Raw genomic sequence first — 20,008 nt, 5'->3', positions numbered from 1 at the left:
GGGGGGAGGGCACAGAAGCTGGGTGGTCCAACGGAATTTCCCATCCTTGTGATCTCCAGTCTCTTCCCACTAGTAAGGTGGGAACTGCTGCGGTGACATTGGCTGGTGCCGATTCTGCTGCTTTTGTCAGCATTGTGGCTGTGGCAAGAGTTGCAGTGGAATTTGGAGGGCCCCACCACAGGTTCCCTTCCAAATACATCCTTTTTTTCTCTTTATAGTCATGCCCTTATTTCTGTAAACCAGTGGTTCTCAACCTGTGGGTCATGACCCCTTTGTAACAATGAAAATATATTGTGGCATTAGGAAGGTTGAGAACCACTGCTATAAACATTTTCTATATCTGTGTCTTAATTTGGTCCTTTGCCCACTCTCTTCTTATGTGATTGTTACTGACTTGCTTGTTCTCTGTGTGCCCACCTTTGGTGCATTCATGTTCCTCCATAAGCTGTTATGGCCACCTGCATGCTGACCACCTCCAAATTTCCTTCCTGCAGCCAGAGTGCTCTCCCAGGTGGGTCTTGGGCCCAGCTGACAAAAGACTGACTTCACCTAAGCATATCTCAGGCACTTTAGGTGGGACAAGTTCAGATGTTTATTTATTTATTTATTTTTTTGTAGAGACAGAGTCTCACTTTACTGCCCTCGTTAGAGGGCCATGGCATCACACAGCTCACAGCAACCTCCAACTCCTGGGCTTAAGCGATTCTCTTGCCTCAGCCTCCCGAGTAGCTGGGACTACAGGCGCCCACCACAACGCCCAGCTATTTTTTGCTTGCAGTTCAGCCGGTGCCGGGTTTGAACCCGCCACCCTCGGTATATGGGGCCGGCGCCCTACCGACTGAGCCACAGGCGCCACCCAGGTGGGACAAGTTCAAAGCCTAAACTCTCCCTTTCTGAACTTGAACATTTACTTCTTATTTTGGTTACTGATGTCCCTCAGGTGTCTCTGCTTTACCATCGATCCACTTAGTCACCAGATCCTTTTGCTACGTTCTCTAAATATCTCTTACATCCACTCTTTTCTGACTCTGCTACATACTGTCCTATGCCAGACAGCATCATCTCATACTTGATGATAACACTAGTTTTTGCCTATTCTTCTCTGCTTCCAATTTTACCTCTTTTTCCACACTGTACCCAGAATAGACTTTTACAAAAACACAAATAAGATTGTTACTTCTCAGCTTAAATAATTCTTCAGTGGCTTCTCATTGCCATTTGGGTGAAAACTCAGACTTCTTGAGTACAGCCCTTTGTGATTCAGCCCTGACCATCTGCCTAACCATCTTTATCTGCATGTCTCTCCCATACCCTTGAAGTTTCTTGAGTGAAGCATACTCTTTCTTTCTCACCTGTGTGTTCTCAGACTCTTTATTCTGGCTGATACATCACTCATCAGATGCACACCCATTATGACCAGCTGTACTTTCTTGTGCTTTGATCTCACTTCCTCTGGGAAGCAGTCCATCCCTTTCAGTGCTAGCCTCACAGCCCCTGTACTTACTTGTTACACAACGCTTGTGTCTCAAGGCATCTGGCTTGGCTTGGCTTTTTGCCTTTCTTCTGAACTATGAGCTCCTTAGGGCAGAAGCCTATGTCTTGTTCACTGTATGTCCAGACACAAATATAGCATATAGCACTTGTGTAGTAGCCACATAGTAAATATTGTTGAAATAAATGAAAGTGACTATGATTTATTCCTTGAATGTGGTTTGGGATTCTCCCTTCCCAGTAATAGCCATTTTTTAAAATAGCTATTTAGTAGTTTTTATGAAATGTGGCTATCCATTTACACCAAGTGCCCAGTTTTTTTAAAGCCCCTTATTATTCTTAATTTAAAAACCTGTCAAAGGGCTGAGCATGGTGGCTGATGCTTATAATCTCAACACTTTAGGAGGCAAGAGGATTACCTGAGGCCAGCAGTTGAAGAACATCTTGGGCAACATAGCAAAACCTTTCTTTACAAAAAGTAAATATGAAGTAAAAAATTAGCTGAGTGTAGTGACATGCACCTGTAGTTCCAGCCACTGAATCTAAGGCAGGAGAATCACTTGAGCTGAGGAGGTTGATCTGTAGTGGGCTGTGATTGTACCATTGTACTCCTGGATGAGTAACAGGGCAAGACTCTATCTCTAAAAAACAAACAAAAAAACCTGCCCAAGCTTTCCTTGATCTTGGGGCATTTGATGTTTAAAATAGTATTAGAATAAATGATACTATTGTAGTCCTTCATATCTGTTACTGATTGTTAATGTTATAAAATTAGGAATTCTAATTTGCCTCCTGTTTTGTTCTCTAGAAAAAAATGTGTTCTCATTTTATTAATTAGAATATACTAACTTTATATCATTACAAAAAGGTTTTTTAAATGAAATGCCTAATCTTGTCATAGTTCTAATTGTATTTTGGTTAAATTTTATTTTTGTCTTGATGTTTTCCCTCTAGGCTGAAAATCTATTGTTAGATGCTGATATGAACATTAAAATAGCAGATTTTGGTTTTAGCAATGAATTTACTGTTGGCAGTAAACTGGACACATTTTGTGGCAGTCCTCCATACGCAGCCCCTGAGCTCTTCCAGGGCAAGAAGTACGATGGGCCTGAGGTGGATGTGTGGAGTCTTGGAGTCATCCTTTACACACTTGTCAGTGGCTCACTTCCCTTTGATGGGCAAAACCTGAAGGTATAGGAAGCTTGCATCCATATACTATATGTAGCTAAAAGGAATTTTTTAAAAGTATATGGGTTTTTTAATATTGTCACTTTATTGGTTTCAGTGGGTTTTTGTTGTTTTTTACCTACAAATTGACTTACTAGTTTTCTTTCCCCTCTCCCCAAGGAACTGAGAGAGAGAGTATTAAGAGGGAAATATAGAATCCCTTTCTACATGTCTACAGACTGTGAAAACCTTCTCAAACGTTTCCTGGTGCTAAATCCAATTAAACGAGGCACATTAGAGGTAATCACATAAGTGGAAATAAGTAATAAGTAAACCTTTGGAGAGTTTTTAGAGTATTTTTAAAACTTACCATGGTTTGTGTGGCATACTGAATGCTTGATTAGGACGTTTTAAGTGAGAATTGAGACATTAAGAAAATTTTTAAAGTCACTCTTTGACCTATATAGTCAATGACATGTTGAAAATAAATTTTCCTAAATATTGTGAATATCGGAATATTTTATATTGCTAATGAATAGTTCACCTTTTCAGCAAATCATGAAGGACAGGTGGATAAATGCAGGGCATGAGGAAGATGAACTGAAACCATTTGTTGAACCAGAACTAGACATCTCAGACCAGAAACGAATAGGTAATTACTCTTTGCCTGCATACTAATGTGTACATGTATTTGTGTAAGAAATATATTTCTTTTTTGACTCATGTATGTGCCTGAAATTTTAGTAATGGAATGTTAAGCACAAGTTATATCATGTATGTGTTCTATAGTTTTTAGGAACTTAACTAGCTATAGTTTCCTACAATAGCACCCAGTAATTCAGAGACAAGTGTTCATTTGTGAGAAAATGTGTGACTTCACCTCCTGGGTGCGGGGAGACAGCTACAACAGGGACTTTACCTAACAAATGCAAACATTGTAACCTGATCGTTTGTACTTTTCATGTTAATCTAAATTTAAAGAAAATGTCTTTTCTCCTATAAATTACAGTCTTGCACCACCGGTTCAATAAATTTGTCATAGTCAATATTTTCTTTAAAAAAAAAAGAAAGAAAATATGTGACCATTAAGGTCAAATAAATTATTTTACCCTATAACAGAATGATTTCTTACCCAAACAAAACACACAAACAGTATTATACCTTTCTTTTTTAGGTATTTTGGTGGGAATGGGATATTCACAAGAAGAAATTCAAGAATCTCTGAGTAAAATGAAATATGATGAAATCACAGCCACGTATTTATTGTTGGGGAGAAAATCTTCAGAGGTAAGAATAATCAGAGAAGAAGAGCTGAAATACCTTTTATTATTATAAGTTTATGTAAACAGTTTTCTCGGTTTTTATTTTTTTAGATACATATGTAACATTTGACATAATAGTTTCTAAATTTACCTACAAATACCAAATCTAACTCCTATAACCATTATAGGCTACTATTTTAACTTCAAGATAATAACTCTAAGTAAACAGAACATTTTAAGTTATTTGAAAAAGCCTAGATCATAGATACATAACCTTCAGTAAGTTTTTCAGCAGTTAAAAAAATAACTTTTGCTGGGGTTTATGGTTGTCATTTTTAAACATTGTGATTGTTTGTCTCTCTGAATGAACTGGCAAGTCTCTGTGTTATGAGAAGTTGTGTTGTGGCTTAATGTTTTTCTCATTTTCTCTCAGCTGGATGCTAGTGATTCCAGTTCTAGCAGCAATCTTTCACTTGCTAAGGTTAGGCCAAGCAGTGATCTCAACAATAGCACTGGCCAATCTCCTCATCACAAAGTGCAGAGAAGTGTTTCTTCAAGCCAGAAGCAGAGACGTTACAGTGACCATGGTGAGTCTAAGAACATTACGGAGTGTTCTCTTGTAGTCGCCCTCTTAGCTTGAGAAACATTCTCATGCTCAGTGCCTGCCAGAGTTGGAGATTGGCCTTATGTCCCTTCTTTGCATTTCTTTCTTAACGTTCCTGCAGGCACTGGCATGATTACCTCAAGGCTTTGATCTCCTTGATTCGTTCACTGGGCTTTTTTTTGTTGGGTAAGGTTTAGCTGGGTAGAAACTTAACCACTTGCCCCTCAGGGACCCCTGCTTTAGTTTGTAGTTTAGTTTGCTGTTTCCTCTACCTCTGTAACGGATTTACTTTCTAGAGCAGCTCGTATCGTAGAACTTTCTGTGTATATGAAATATTCTATATGTGTGCTGAAAATGTTCTCTGTCTTACTGTCCATTCACATAGCTACTAGCCACTTGTGACTATTGAGCTCTTGAACTGAGGAAATGACTTTCAAATTTTTTTTAAATTGTTACAAATATTTAGTCATATGTGGCTGGCGGCTGCCATATTAGATAGGGAAGCCCTGGAGAATATGTAGTATCCTATTTTGCCTTAATTGGTTTAAATTTTTTACTGTCACTTTTTTAAAAAATAAAATCTAGTTCATGGTAACTCTTTCTTCCAGCCTCTTGCTATTTGGTGTGGTTAAGTCACCCTTTCTTTTAAACTTAGATAGAAGCCAATCCTTTATGAGGTTTGAGACCCCAGTGGCTGTGCTCACCTTGCTTTTACATTTATTCTGCTTTAAGGCAGCCTATGTGTTACAGTCCTGAGACTCGTGAGTGTGTGTGTGTGTGTGTGTGTGTTTGTTTATTCAACCATACCATAAAGGTAAACATTTTGCAGGTGTTTTCCTTATTTCAGTATTCTGGTATTCAGGAACCGAATCTATGATGGTCTGTTCCTGACTTAAAAAAAAATAAACCTCTTAACTCTTATAAATTACAGTGTTGTGCCACGGTTCAGTAAATTTATAGTACCCCTTAGGTGGAACCCCTGTCATCCCTTACTCCTTTCCTTTCTTTTCTCTGGATATTTTGCATCTTTATTCTTTCACTTTGAGATTTATTACTCTATTAAAAAGGATGTGTTCTGAAAATTTGGATTTAGTTAAAAGGTCTCACTCAAGGATCCAGAAGGCCATGTGTGGCCCAAAGGCCACAAGTTTCCCACCCCGTGGTTTTCATATTTCTTCCTGCAGCTGCCTGTCTCTCTTTGTGATTGGATTGAAGCAGCACTGTGTACTAATAGTATAGTATAGTATAGTGTCAGTGAATTTTCTATACCACCTGCTATTCTGGGATATAACTGAGAGCTCTAACCAATTCTGACACCGGGATCTGTGCTCATAGCATTTGGAAATGAAGTGTTGGTCTGGGTCTCTGTCTCCTTTGTATGTGTTTATTGCTAATAAGGAGGATGTTTCAGTGCTTATGGATGGCAGGGCAATACTTATGTAAGTGGTATTACCCTAAAACCATGCAGTTTAAAGGGAGTTGTTTCCAAAACTTAAAGAAAACTGGTAATGGAATTTTCTCATTTGTCTAGGGAGTATCTTAACACATTAGTTCTTCCTTATGCACAGAAATTCCATCTGGATTATTAATGCCCTTTCCCCCCAGCTTATGACATTTTAGAGATGTCATAAGCTTGAGACATGGTATTATGCATACACTCAACAAACTCCCATTTTATCAATAATGAAATAGGCCAAGAGAGATCACCAAATCTTCATGAGGTTGCATAGCAAATGAGGAATACTTGGGGCAGAACGCAGGACTCTGGTCCTGTGGCTTTGTTCTCTAAACCATTTCATTGGTATATCTGTTTTATAATAATCGTCCTTCTTTCTTAGAGCTTCTAACAGTAAAAGGAAGTTGGTAGAAGAATAATTCCAGAAATTATTTATAGAGAAAATCACTTTCTGACCCAATCCCTGCCTATTTTTTAATTTTTTATGGGGATGGAGATAACGGTTAGCAAAACAAAGATTTGATTTTTGCCTCTGGCACTGTTTTTTTTAGTGATAAACTTAGATAGGTTCTAAATTTGATGCCTAGGAAAGTATATCAACTTGTTACCAGGTGAAGGCAGGCAAGCCTATAGCCAGGCTAACTTGTAGCTTGTCTTCTGACCTCCTCCTACCTCTCCCCTTTGTCTAGCTCTGGGTGCCCAGCTCTGCCTAAATGTAATTTGTAACTGTACTTCCTAATTTGGGACCCGTATGTGAACACTTGTGCATGTGTATTTGTACATACTTTTCTGGGAAGGATGATTTTTTACCAGATTTTCAAAAGGGGTTCTTTAGCTTGTTTAAAAAATAAAAAGCAGTTACTGGTTAACTAATTTGTAAATGGTATTGGTGCAAGTTGCTAGTTCTCAGAAAAAAGAAATTAGTTTGAATTTTTTTCTCACATCTTAACATAGGATGAATTCTAGTTGCAGTAAAGGTAGAAATGGAACAAAACCCAGAAATATTAAAAGATGTTTCCTGAGCAGGACTCTTTTAAAAGAGAGACATATTAAAAGAAAACATGGAATGACTTTCTTTATAACCGGAACTGGTGAAGGTCTTTTGAACTGACCTCAGACACTAACCCCATGAAAGAAAAAAGCCCATGAAAGCCCATGTGGTTGCCAGGGCTTAGGGAAGGGAGGAGGTTGGAGTGAGAGGGAGGTGGCAGTGGCTATGGCTGTGACTGTGAAAGGGTAGCCCAGGAGATTTCTGAGATGGAGCTGCACTGTGTCTCAACTGTTGACAAATCACACAAATCTGCACGTGTGATAAAAGGGTATAGGACTAAATATAAAGACACAACTCAGTGCAAGTAAAATGGAAAATCTGAATGCATTCAGTGGATTGGATTAGTGCCGGTTACCATTCAGAATCTCAAATCTTAAAAGACTTTATGTTTTTAAAATGTAATTAGTAAAGGTTTCAAAGCAATTCCAGAGTAACCTGAAAGTTCACAATGTCAGTAAAACTCTTCATGATGTTGGGAAGAAAGGTAAACATTCAGGGTAATATCACATTTTACTTAATTAACTTTTTGTTTTATATGTTAAAGTTACCAGAGTGAGAGTTTAGTTCAGTGTTTTTCAACCTTTTTTTTTTTTTTTTTTTATCTCATGGCACACTTAAATTATGTTGATGAAACAGAGAAAGAAAAGAAATATACTTAATGTGCTTTGAACTTTTTTCAAAAATAATTTAATTAATGATCTTTAAAAATTTTCAAGGCACACCTAAGATCCTCTGAGGCACACCAGTTTTGAAAATCGCTGGTTTAGTTGTTCTTTCATAAATAAAATTAAGCCCTCTGAGTCTTCTTACTCTGTGGCCCAGGCTGGAATATGATGACCCAGTCATAGCTCACTACAGCCTTAATCTCAGCGTTGTTTACTTTTAGTTCAGTTCTAAATTGATTTGCCATTTAGATTTTTATCCAAGTAATAGCTTCCCCACTCTCCCTTCTAATAGACCTAAAATATAAAGTTCCTTCTGCCTGGGAATAAATAATGAGCATTTGGTGGTGCTCTTTCAAATTACCCTTAGACATATTTGCCATGTTCATTTCCAAAATTCTTTGCCTTCCAGATTTCCTGGGTTACTACTGGAGTCTCCAAATGGTTTATTACAGGCATCAGTTAGTTAGTCAAGCACCTGGTGTGCCCCTAGCTGCACTACTGCATAAGTTGTGTGTGACCAGGAATTTCTGCTCACTTCTTCCCTGTCGCTTGCACGAGTAAAAGCAGTTTACCTCTGCTTTTACCATTTTCCTCTGTCTGTTCAAGTTCTTATTTATTCCAGAAGATTGTGACTATTTTTAAAAAGATCCAAGACAAAACTTTAAATGAAATGGCCTATAAAATCTATACTGTTCTGAAAAGTGAAGGTATCACTTTTACAAAAATGGATGTAATTTACTCAGATATACATAGCATAGTGTGAACCAGTTAATTCTGTGTGATATGTGTGCTTCTAAATAATTTGATTATTTATCTATATAAATAATACTCCAATAATTATTTCTAAAGGAATACTCTAAACAATTTTCTTAGAATCTTTAAGAAAAATAGTTAGGAACTAATAAGTGAAATTTCAAAATTGAATTCACTGTGTAAACATATGTAAGAGGGCAACATCTTAGAGGATTTTACTGTTTTAAACGTTTTTAGACAAATAGCAATCTTAGACCATTTAATAAAATATGTTTATTTTCAGAGAATAAAATGTGAAATTTTATTTCATCTTTTATTCTTTATTTTAGCGGGACCAGCTGTTCCTGCAGTTGTGGCGTATCCAAAAAGGAGTCAGACCAGCGCTGCAGATAGTGACCTCAAAGAAGATGGAATTCCCTCCCGGAAATCAAGTGGCATTGCTATTGGAGGAAAGGGAATTGCTCCAGCCAGTCCCATGCTTGGGAATGCAAGTAATCCCAATAAGGCAGATATTCCTGAACGAAAGAAAAGTTCCACTGTCCCTAGCGTAAGTGTTGTTGAACTGTAGAGCAGATCTAAAATAATAGAGTTGAAACTAGCTCGACACAGCTATTCTGAGTGTGTCCATTTTACCCTATTTTTTCCTCTGCCTGGAGTACCCGGCTTACTGTATCGCCATGCCCAATCCACCTGCTGCATTGTAGGTATTTCTTATTGTCACCATTTGTCTTAGTCCCATTCCTGATGCTGTAACAAATACCCAAAAATAGATGATTTATAAAGAACAAAAATTTACTTCAGAGGCTGGGTGTGGTGACTCATACTATAATCCTGACACTCTGGGAGGCTGAGGCCAGGAGTTCAAGACAACCCTGAACAAGAGCAAGACCCTATCTCTAAAAAACAGAAAAATTAGCTGAGTATAATCATGTGCACTTACAGTCCCAGCTACTCAGGAGGCTGAGTCAGGAGAATTGCTTGAGCCCAGGAGTTCAAGGTTGCAGTGAGCTATGATTAGGCCACTGCACTCTAGCCTGGGCAGTAGAGTGAGTCTCTGTCTCAGAAAAAAAAAAAAAATTTTTTTTATCCCAGTTCTGGAGGTTGGAAAGTCTAACATCAAGGCAGTGGTGGGCTTGGTATCTGGTGAGGGTCCTATTCCCTGCCTACGGCATCCTGTTTAGGAGACTGACACTCTGTTCTCATATGGCAGAAGGGATGGGAAGAACAAACTCACCCCCTCAAACCCTTTTATTAGACACTAATCCATTCGTAAGGGCAAAGCCGTCATGTCCTGATCACCTCTTAAAATCCCCACTTCTTAATGTTAGTACATTGAAGATAAAGTTTCAGCATGGATTTTGGAGGAGACACATTTAAACTGTAGCACATACCCTATGTAAACTAGATGAGCAATGAAGTCCTTTATGTTAGATGCCATTTCTAGTTTTTGCACCGATACATGCTGAGCTTTAGGTTATGTCAGGCACTGAGAGATGGAAAGACCTCAGTCTAGCAAAGGAAGAAGTAGAAACAATGACAGCAGACTCTGAGACTTGACTGCCTATGCCTGAGGGATGTGTTGTTTGCACTGAGTCTTCAGAGAGCTATGATGGCTATATGACTGCATTGTCACCAGGTGCCAGGGATTGTGCTGAGTGCTCTTCCAATGATTAGCTAAATTTTAAGGCTATGGAAGTGAAGAGAAGTTAGGTAACCTTGCACCTGGCCTTAGCAGAGTGGTTTCAAGTTCTTTCAAGTTGTACCATGTGTCAGTACTTTGTTCCTTTTTAGGATTGGATAATATTCCATTATATCTGTATGCCACAATTTGTTTATCTGTTCACCTGTTGATGGGCATTTACATTATTCCCACCTATTAGTTAATATAAATAATGCCACTGTGAACATTTATATGCAAATTTGTGTGTAAACATATGCTTTTACTTCTTTTGCATACATAGGAATGAAACTGCTAGGTCATATACTAAATGTACATTTAATATTTTGAGGAACCACCTAACTATTTTCCATAGCACCTGCACATTTTATATTCCTTCCAGCTGTATATCAGAATCTCTGTTTTTCTACATCCTTGGTTATGCTTTAAAAAAACAGCTGTGCTAGTGAATATGAAGTGGCATCTTGTGGTTTTGCTTTGCATTTCTTTAATGACCAGTGATATTGAGCATCTTTTCATGTGCTTATTGGCCATTTGTATAATTTCTTTCAAAATTTCTGAAACAGGATCAGCACCTGTAGCTCGGGGGCTAGGATGCTGGCCATATACAACAGGGCTGGCGGGTTTGAACCCAGCCCGGGACCTGCCAAATAACAATGACAAGTACAACAAAAAAATAGCTAAGTGTTGTGGCAGGTGCCTGTAGTCCCAGCTACTTGGGAGGCTGAGGCAAGAGAATTGCTTGAGCCCAAGAGTTTGAGGTTGCTGTGAGCTGTGATGCTACAGCACTCTACTGTGGGTGACATAGTGAGGCTCTGTCTCAAAAAAAAAAAAAATTCTGAAACAACACAGTTCTGAAGGAGACACAAAGTTAATCACAGGTGTCCTAGCTCATCAGTATACCGTTTTATCATGTCATTAACAAAGCAGATTACTGTGCAGCCCATACATTATAATTAATTACAAGACACTCAAGTTGTCCATTTTTAAATCTGAGTTGTCATTTTGTGGTTGAGTTGTAAGAATTCTTTATGTAGTCTGAATATTAGACCTTAATCAAATACATGATTTGCAAATATTTTCTCTAATTTTGTATATTTTCTTGATAATGTCCTTTGATGCATAAGTTTCTCATATTGATGAAGTCCACTTTTTTTTAGACACAGTCTTGCTATGTCACCCTCAGTAGAGTGCTGTGGCATTACAGCTCATAGCAACCTCAAACTTGGGCTTAATTGATTATTTTGTCTCAGCCTCCAAAGTAGCTGGGACCACAGGCACCCACCATTCATTTTTTCTTTTATTTCTCATGGTTTTGGTGTCATATCTATGAATCTATTGTCAAATCCAACATTATGCTGCTGTTTTATATCTTAATTTTAATTTTTATTATTTTAATTTAAATATTTATAATTCCTCTTATTAATTTTGAAAATACTTGCTTTTAAAAATGCTGCCTCACCCTATAGTCCTACTTCGGTTTAAGTAGCTGTGAATTACTACTTGACTGATTATGAACTATTATTGTAGTCACTGTACTTTAGCCATTTTTCTATCAAAAGAGAGGCTAGAAGTTACTGTCTTCTCTTTTCTGATATTTTAGCATAATTTAATTTAAAAACAGTACTCCTGTTTATGTAGATAAGTTCTTTATTTCCTCATATACTGTACTTACAAATAATTTAAAACAAAAATGCCTTTTTTAATAGAGTAACACAGCATCTGGTGGAATGACACGGCGAAATACGTATGTTTGCAGTGAGAGAACCACAGCTGATAGACACTCAGTGATTCAGAATGGCAAAGAAAACAGGTATGAAATTTTACCTATTTGCAAGAAAATTTGTTTTTTTTCCTAAGAGAAATGGAAGCATATTATTTATCTCAGTTTTTTAATCAAAATTTAATAACAGTAAGTATTCTCTGAAGGTAAGTTAAATTTGAGTGCTTATTTTTAGCAAGATACTAGGATTCCAAATCCTTTTCTTGTCTGGAGCACCATCCTTCTGGCAGACTGTATATGATGATTAAGAGCATTAAGGTTAACCAGGGAGGTTTCCTAGAGGATGTAGATAATAAGCCATCATTTCATTATAAAACAGTGAATAGGGAAATGGAGGTTATCTTGTGCACATTAATAACTTGAATAAAAGCTGAGAGGTGGGGGAACAGGATAAGGACCTAAGGTAGGAGCCATACCTCTGGAAGGTAGAGAACAAGGCAGAGAGAGTATTCAGCAGTTTGCCAAAGGGTCCAGATGGCCAAGTAGTAGCATAGTTGCTACTTTAGAAAGTGATATACTTTAGCATCCAGAAGAAATGGAATTTCTAAATGTTTTTATTCCGGTTGAGGGGCAAGCATACATAGAATGAACATAATTTAAAATACTAATAAATTAATTCATCATTAAAGAGCATCATAGGCAGACAACTTTTGGGGGGTTGTGAAATGAGAACAAGTAAAGTGGAAGTAGGTGGCTTCAGAGACTACGAGGGTAGGGTTAGTTTGTGGGAGGAGAGAAAAAAGAAGTTGGTTTGGTGGAGAATAGTTAAATATAGTTTATTCTGTATAGAACAAATTTCCCAAGCTGGCATGGATTTTCTTTCTTTTTTTTTTCCAGAAGAGTCTCATATAAACTGAATTCAAAGATAGAAATAAAGGAATAAAAGAATAAGTCCTAGAGTAAAAATCTATAAAAATAAACTCACATCCTCCTCCTAATTTGAACATTGTTTGGTCATGTCTCACATAAATTGTTCCTTTATTTTCTTCTGACATTTACTTTCTGAAATTGCATTGTAAAGTTTCTTTTTCCTTAATCTTAATTTTACATTTGATTGCTTTATTCAAACGAAATCTTTGATCCCTAACTATTATGCCAGCCTAAGCAAAGATTATTTTCTCTTTCTTTCTAAAACTAAACAAACTATCATTTCCCTATTCCATAGACCACTTAAGTTTGAATTGTTATGGGGAGTAAAACTTTTTATGTATGATGTTTTTATTATTTAGTGAGTTTTAGCAGTATTTACATTCCTGTATTCTCTTTTCTGACTCCTATGTGTTTTAATACATCTTTTACCTTATAGTGAAAAACTATTAGGAAATTAATTGAGTATAGCAACTGGGATAGTTTACAATTCATGATTTTATACTTATTTCTTAATAGTAGTTTATTCTAAGATAGATTTTCTTTTATTACAGTTCTATTCTCTACCAAATGTCTTCTAGTTCAAAAATGACTTAAAAGATATCTGTAGAAGAATTAATTAGAAATTTCTGTTGTTTCGTGACCTTCCTTGTTTTTACAGATGTTTCTAACTTGTCAAGCTGTTTCATCAGGCTCTGTCTGGACTTTAGGATATGTGACTCTGAGTTGCAGCGTCAGACTTCTTACAGGTGTTAAAACCAGAGTCTGCTCTTTGCTTCCCATCCTGTATCTGTGGGTACACACATCAGGCATGGCATGTTGCCCCCATACTCTTCTAATTCTTCTTTCCTAAAATTATTCATGTCACTCTTTGAAAATAGTTTTTAAGACTTCTTTGATTTCTTTGGAGTTATTTCCTTTCTGTGTTCCCCGTGTAAAGCCCTTCCTTATTGAGGCTGACTCTTCCACATTCTGACTTGGGCCTCATTGTTTCTCTTATCATAAATCATTGAAATACTTTACTTTTTGAGGATGTTGTCTTTATCTAAACAGAGTCTTAGTAACAAACTTTACAAAACAGGGCCCATAGTTTTAATAATCTCTGGATTTTCTTTACCTGCCTTATAAATGAATGGAAAGACTGTAGGAAATTATATGGGTTGGAGGGCTTAACTAGTGGTTAGATTTTTTACTTTCAGCTAAGGTGCTCAATGTGACTGCTGTCTTCTTCCTTAACAATGATGCCTGAGGCCATCTGTGGTGGCTCTTTAGGAGGCTAAAGCAGGAAGATTGCTTGAGGTTAGAAGTTTGAGACCAGCCTAAGCAAGAATAAGACCCTGCCTCTACCAAAAATAGAAAAATTAGCTGGGCATGGTGGCATATGCTTGTAGTCCCAGCTACTTAGAAGGCTGAAGCAGAAGATGACGTGAGCCCAGAAGTTTGAGGTTGCAGTGAGCTAAGATGGTGCCACTGCATTCTAGCTGGGGTGACAGAGGGACCCCTTCTTTCTCTCAGGAAAAAAAAAAAAAGATGCTTGAGACTGGGCACAGTGGCTCACTGTTAGAATTTAGCAGTAGCACTCTGTGAGGCAGAGGCAGGAGGATTGTTTGAGCTCAGAGTTTCAAAACCAGCCTGAGCAAGAGCAAGACCCTGTCTCCATTAAAAATAGAAAAATTAGCTGGGCATTGTGGTGGGTGTCTGTAGTCCTGGCTACTTGGGAGGCTGAAGCAGGAGGATTGCATAAGCCCAGGAGATTGCTGTGAAATAGGCTGAGACCATGGCACTTTAGCCTGGGCAACAGAGCGAGACTGTCTCAAAAAAAAAAAAAAAAAAAAAAAAATTGAGTTCTCTATTAGATCAGTGGTTCTCAACCTTTCTAATTGCCATGTTGTTATAAATTGAAAAAAGGGGTCGCGACCCACAGGTTGAGAGCTGCTGAATTAGATGCAGTTAGCCTTCTCTGCACTGATTACTTCTTAGGGAGATTATTGCTTTCTTCCCTCCTATATATCTTATTCCTTCACTAATTTATACTAGTGAACTACAGGATTGCTGGACCTTTGTTAATTTCTGCAACAAAAACACTAATAAATTTCATTTTCAGCCTTAAATATGTTGGACTGTTTTCTTCTGTTATGTGTTTATATAGAATTGCAACAATGATCATGGCTGATAAAAACTGTGAAAATGTTTGAACCAAAGGCTCCATGTGCCTTAAATGACACCTTACTAACTTTAAAATTTTACACCAAATATAGGATGATATTTTAGTAAAAGGTGAAAGATTCATATGATCTGAAGAGAAACCAGAGTATTATAGGATATTTTTAAAGCTCACCAAATGTAGAGTTATTTTCTTCTTGCCACAGGCAATATAATTGATTTTTAATAGTTTTTTTCTTTTTAAAATTAGTTTTACTAGTTGATTCTTACTCTTGCAATCTTTCTGTTTTATCAGCTTTACTGTGTGAAATATAATCATTGGTCTGAGGAGCAGGGAAGCATAGTTTTGGCAAGTTGTTGTTTTGGCACAAGCACCCATGAGTAGTTTTCTGCGTGAGACTTGTTTTGAAACCAGGTGTGCTGAAGGCCACTACTTTCTGCTACAGTCCTCTTGAAATAACTGTTCTACCTTCTGTTATCAGCCTCCAAAAACGGCCTGATTCTGTCTAACAGTGGATATAAACTAGCCTTAGGCTTTTGAATGTTTGATTACATCTTTAATTGTATGATTCTGTCAGGATTGTGTAGTTTTACAGTGAATCGTAAACCATTGAGCACAGACATGACAGTGATCAACAAATTTTAGCTTTTGTGTTAAATTATAAACTGCCTAGACAAGAACATTAATTTTCTCCAAATTAATGTTGCTAAACAGCCTCTGCTCCCACTGCTTCATATGCTTCTCGATATCTGTACAAGGCTGTTTAGACTGTGTTCATGTGAAAATATCCCAAAGAAGTAATGTGATGATGTTAGAATAAAACACACAGAATCTTTTCAAAGAAGTTTGTAGTATTGGCCTCATTGGCAAAATTTTAAAATTCTCAGTTGGCTTCATTATTTTATCCACCTTTCTACTTGCCTTGCTTTAAGCCACAGAGATTGAGCAGAGGACAATTGATGACAGTCAACGTGTATATCCTTCAGACTATATTTTAAGTCTGCTTTTGCCCAATCCCTGAGTATGCTTTTAATCAGCAACCAGAACATTATCGAAATGGTCTGATTTGGGCTAGATAGTCTATCAAACAAATTCAGAGTGTCTGTCCTTTAATAACTTTAAATGAATTAGAGTTTCATAAGAGATAACCATTTATAAATATAATTGTTCTATAAATACAAAACAATTGGGAAGATTAATACAATTTTTTTATAATACAACTGTTTTATAATACAGTTTTATAATACAATTGTTTTATAAATACAAAACAATTGGTAAATACAAATAAAATTGTTTTATAATACAATTTTATATATAATTGTTTTATAATACAATTGTTTTGTAAATACAAAACAATTGGAAAGATTAATAGGGATTCAATATCATGCAACTTGAATTTGCTTGCATAGATTGTTGTGGGCTAGCCTATAAAAGATAACCATTATTTTGAATACTTTTCTGGGGAAAAATATTGTTTGACCTTTCAGAGCAACTGATTTGATGAACTTTTAGATTTTAGAGCATGCAGCCCATTGCAGTATTGGTGCTGTCTGATTTAAATAGAATGTGAGTTTGATTGCACAGACTTGGAAGTCAGCAAACATTTATGGTGCTTACTGTTTTCTGAATTAAGGTGGTAGGCCTATTGTAGAAGTCAGAAAAATCTGTTTTGTTGCTTACTTTGTAGAACTTGCAATGTAACACAAATAAAATTTCTGAAGAAAATATCTTTAAAACTAGCATGTCAGAATTTAATAATTTATAGTGAGAGCATCAATTTGTATTTCCTATTTAGAAAGATCTCTAACTTTGACAGGATCAATTTTCAATCCAGAACATCTATCTGTCCCCTCTTTGCCATGTTATGTGCCTTGCAGGTCTTGCCTGTGCTGTCTGGCTAGTCAGCAATGTGCTACATGGGGACAGATGTAGCAGCCTCTTGCTGTATGGGATGAGTAAAATCCTTTGCTTCTCCAGAGTCTTTGGGACCATTTATGTTCACAGGGAAGAAGCTAAACAACAACTGCCTCCCCTTCTTCACCTGTTTTTCTTGGTGCATCCATTGACCCTAGCTCGCTCTAGGGGCAAAAAAAAAAAAAATGTCAGGGCGGCGCCTGTGGCTCAGTGAGTACGGTGCCGGCCCCATATGCCGAGGGTGGCAGGTTCAAACCCAGCCCCGGCCAAACTGCAACCAAAAAATAGCCGGGCGTTGTGGCGGGCACCTGTAGTCCCAGCTGCTCGGGAGGCTGAGGCAGGAGAATCCCGTAAGCCCAAGAGTTAGAGGTTGCTGTGAGCCGTGTGACGCCACGGCACTCTACCCGAGGGCGGTACAGTGAGACTCTGTCTCTACAAAAAAAAAAAAAAATGTCAGTAACTGGGCAGGGAGATAAATTTTATTGGCCCCAGAACTTCCCTGAAATATAACAGCACAAAAGATGTTGTATTTATTTAAAATTATTTGTATATATTTATATGTATGTCTGTATGCATGTACTGGGAACAACCCAGCATGTCTAACTACTTTAAACAGAACTCTTTGTTGCAGTACAAACAGGCTTAAATAAAAAAGGGCATTAGTTAGGTCATGCTGCTAACCAGGTCCAGGGCTACAGTCAGTGTCCATCTCTAGTTCTGCCTCGTCTGTGGTAGTTCCATGACTGGATTCAGCACTGTCAGACCTGACCTCTTCCTGCACATAGTTCTGCTTTAGCCAAAACCTGGAATTGTCTCTTCGATATGTGTGTGCTGGTTCAGGGCATCTCTAAACCTGTCATTGGCCAAGGTGGCTGGAAAAGTCATGAGTAGAGCTTCATCTGCAGCCCCCTAAAGCAAAAGGAAACTGTAGATGTTTGTTTCCAATCTCTCTGACTCCATAGAGCCCTTCTCCAAGGCAGAGGCCAGGATTCTCAAACAAAAATGCAGGAACAAGTAGCTCTTCTTGAGCAATTTTAATATAGGTCTTTCCCCTCACATGGGAACTATCAGAATCCCAGTGGCTAGTTGTTCCGTTAGAAGAACATTTACTGAGCACTTGCTTTGTCAGACTTTCTGCTGACACCGGGGACATAGTGACAGGATTATAGCTCTGTTTTCTAGGATTTCCAGCAAGGGAGGGGTCACTACAATACAGTATGGCATACATGAACTTAAAACACAAGAAATGAATTAGTTCTGTGCATCAGGGAAAACTTCATGGAGGGAAATGACCTCTGGTTGAATATTGAAGAGTGAATAGAAAGAAAAATGCCAGCTCTTCAGGCATGGAAAATAGCTCTGGCAAGGCATTTTCTGACCTGGTGCTTTACCAAGGGACTGCACATCCTCAGGAGGGCCAGAAAGTCAAGTTTCAGAAAGAATGATGTTAGGTTGTTAAGTATGAAGTGTCTGATTTCCTTATGTAGTAAGTTTGACAGTTGAAATCTCTGACATTTCACTTTGACCCTTTTTTTTTTAATTGTGAAGGTATATCTGCATTTTTGGCTTGTAATTATCTTTCAGTTCTTTCTCTTTGAGCAACTTTTATAAAACTATGGATAAGTGGAAAATTCATGTTATTTTTGAATGTGACTTCTGTGGAACCAATGCAGCGCTCAAAATAGCCAGAAATGTTTGGAAAGGATGTGGCTGATGAATACACAATATTTACATGGTTTGAGAAGTTCTATTCTGGTGATTTTCATCTTAAAAATCTTTAACTCAGGGTGACCTGAGACCAAGGTGGATAATGAAGAGCTGAAAGCTATAGTGGAAGCAAATCCATGTCAACCCGTATGTGAATTAGCAGTAAGGTTTGATGCTACTATTCCAACAGTATTGGAACATTCCAAACAAATCAACAAGGCTAAAGCTGGATAGATGGGTTCTACATGAATTAAACTAGTGTCAGAAAAGAAATCCTCTCAAAACTTGCCTTCATTGTTGTCACAACATAAAAGCAAACCATTTCTACACCGTATTGTTATATGTGATGACAAATGGATTCTTTTTGGCAATTGCAATCATTGAGCACTATGGTTGGATAAAGATGAAGTGCCGAAACATAGTCCAAAACTGAATATTTATCAAGAAAAGCTAATGATGTCTATTTGGTCACCCAGGGCTGGGTATTATTCACTTCAACTTCATGAAACCTGGTCAATTGATTATAGTGGATATCTGCTGCAATGAATTGGATGAAAAGATGATGCTTGCAGTTAAGAAGCTGAGATTTGTCGATAGAGATAGGTCAATTTTCTTGCAACACAATACTGTTCCGTAAATAACATTGATCAAACTACAGAAGCTGGACTCGTCATCCACTGTATTCACCAGACCTTGTACCAACTGACTACCCCTTCTTCCAGGCTTTGGACTGCTTCTTAACAAGGATGTGTGACTTCATTACCATTCACTCTCTGGGATTTCTCATTGCTGTCAGACACAAGCTACTGTTAAGATGGCAGAACTGTATAGATAGCTTAGGTACATACTTCGATTAATTGCTGTGCTTCTTTGAGGTATAATAAACTAAACTTTTGATTTGAAATTGGACATTTCAGATTTAATGACCTAATAGAAGGCAAAGTTTGGAGAGATGGCAGGGGCCAGATTGCCGGGGCCCAAGGATATGTGATTTGCATGCTAGGGTGATAAGTCTGGACTTTATCCTGAAGAGTTGGTGCATTATAAAAAGATTATGAGCAGATGAGCAACAAGATCCATTTTATATTTTGAGAAGTTCATGGCAGTTAAGTAGATAAACTAGAGGTGTTGGGGCAGAGGCAAGGGAGCCCAGTGAAGACGAGGCATGAGGTTTTGCAGAAAGACCCTAGCAGTAAAAATGGAGAGGATGGGCCAACTGAGAAGCTCTTAGAAAGTTGATACCAATAAGAAATGTTTGGTCTGGATATGGGAAGTGAAAGACCTGCTGGTTTCCAGGTTTAAATCTTCTGGACACAGTATCTAAGCTGGAATCCAGGAATAGTATGTTCCTAGTGAGTTTCCTTTGGGTAGTTTTGTCTAGTAGCTATCTGTGCCAAGTAGAACTGGAGCCTTCCAGCCACTCTCAATCTTTGTGTTTGTAAATAG

The 20,008-nt window shown here is 37.7% G+C and overlaps 1 protein-coding gene across 12 annotated transcripts in view; it reads left to right on the top strand.

The window, feature by feature from the left end:
- MARK3 (microtubule affinity regulating kinase 3) overlaps window positions 1-20,008 on the top strand; it is a 77,862-nt gene that overhangs the window by 49,018 nt on the left and 8,836 nt on the right. For all 12 annotated transcript variants that reach the window (XM_053601444.1, XM_053601442.1, XM_053601443.1 and 9 more), the window contains 7 exons: window positions 2,446-2,682; window positions 2,839-2,958; window positions 3,211-3,310; window positions 3,833-3,945; window positions 4,354-4,507; window positions 8,779-8,996; window positions 11,837-11,940. In XM_053601444.1, the coding sequence (XP_053457419.1) occupies window positions 2,446-2,682; window positions 2,839-2,958; window positions 3,211-3,310; window positions 3,833-3,945; window positions 4,354-4,507; window positions 8,779-8,996; window positions 11,837-11,940 (1,046 nt within the window). The remainder of the gene's footprint in view (window positions 1-2,445; window positions 2,683-2,838; window positions 2,959-3,210; window positions 3,311-3,832; window positions 3,946-4,353; window positions 4,508-8,778; window positions 8,997-11,836; window positions 11,941-20,008) is intronic.

This window comes from Nycticebus coucang, chromosome 9 (genome assembly GCF_027406575.1).
Source record: "Nycticebus coucang isolate mNycCou1 chromosome 9, mNycCou1.pri, whole genome shotgun sequence".
Lineage (NCBI taxonomy): Eukaryota > Metazoa > Chordata > Mammalia > Primates > Lorisidae > Nycticebus > Nycticebus coucang.
Note: the sequence above shows the minus strand (reverse complement) of the source record. Positions and strands in the feature narration are given on the sequence as shown.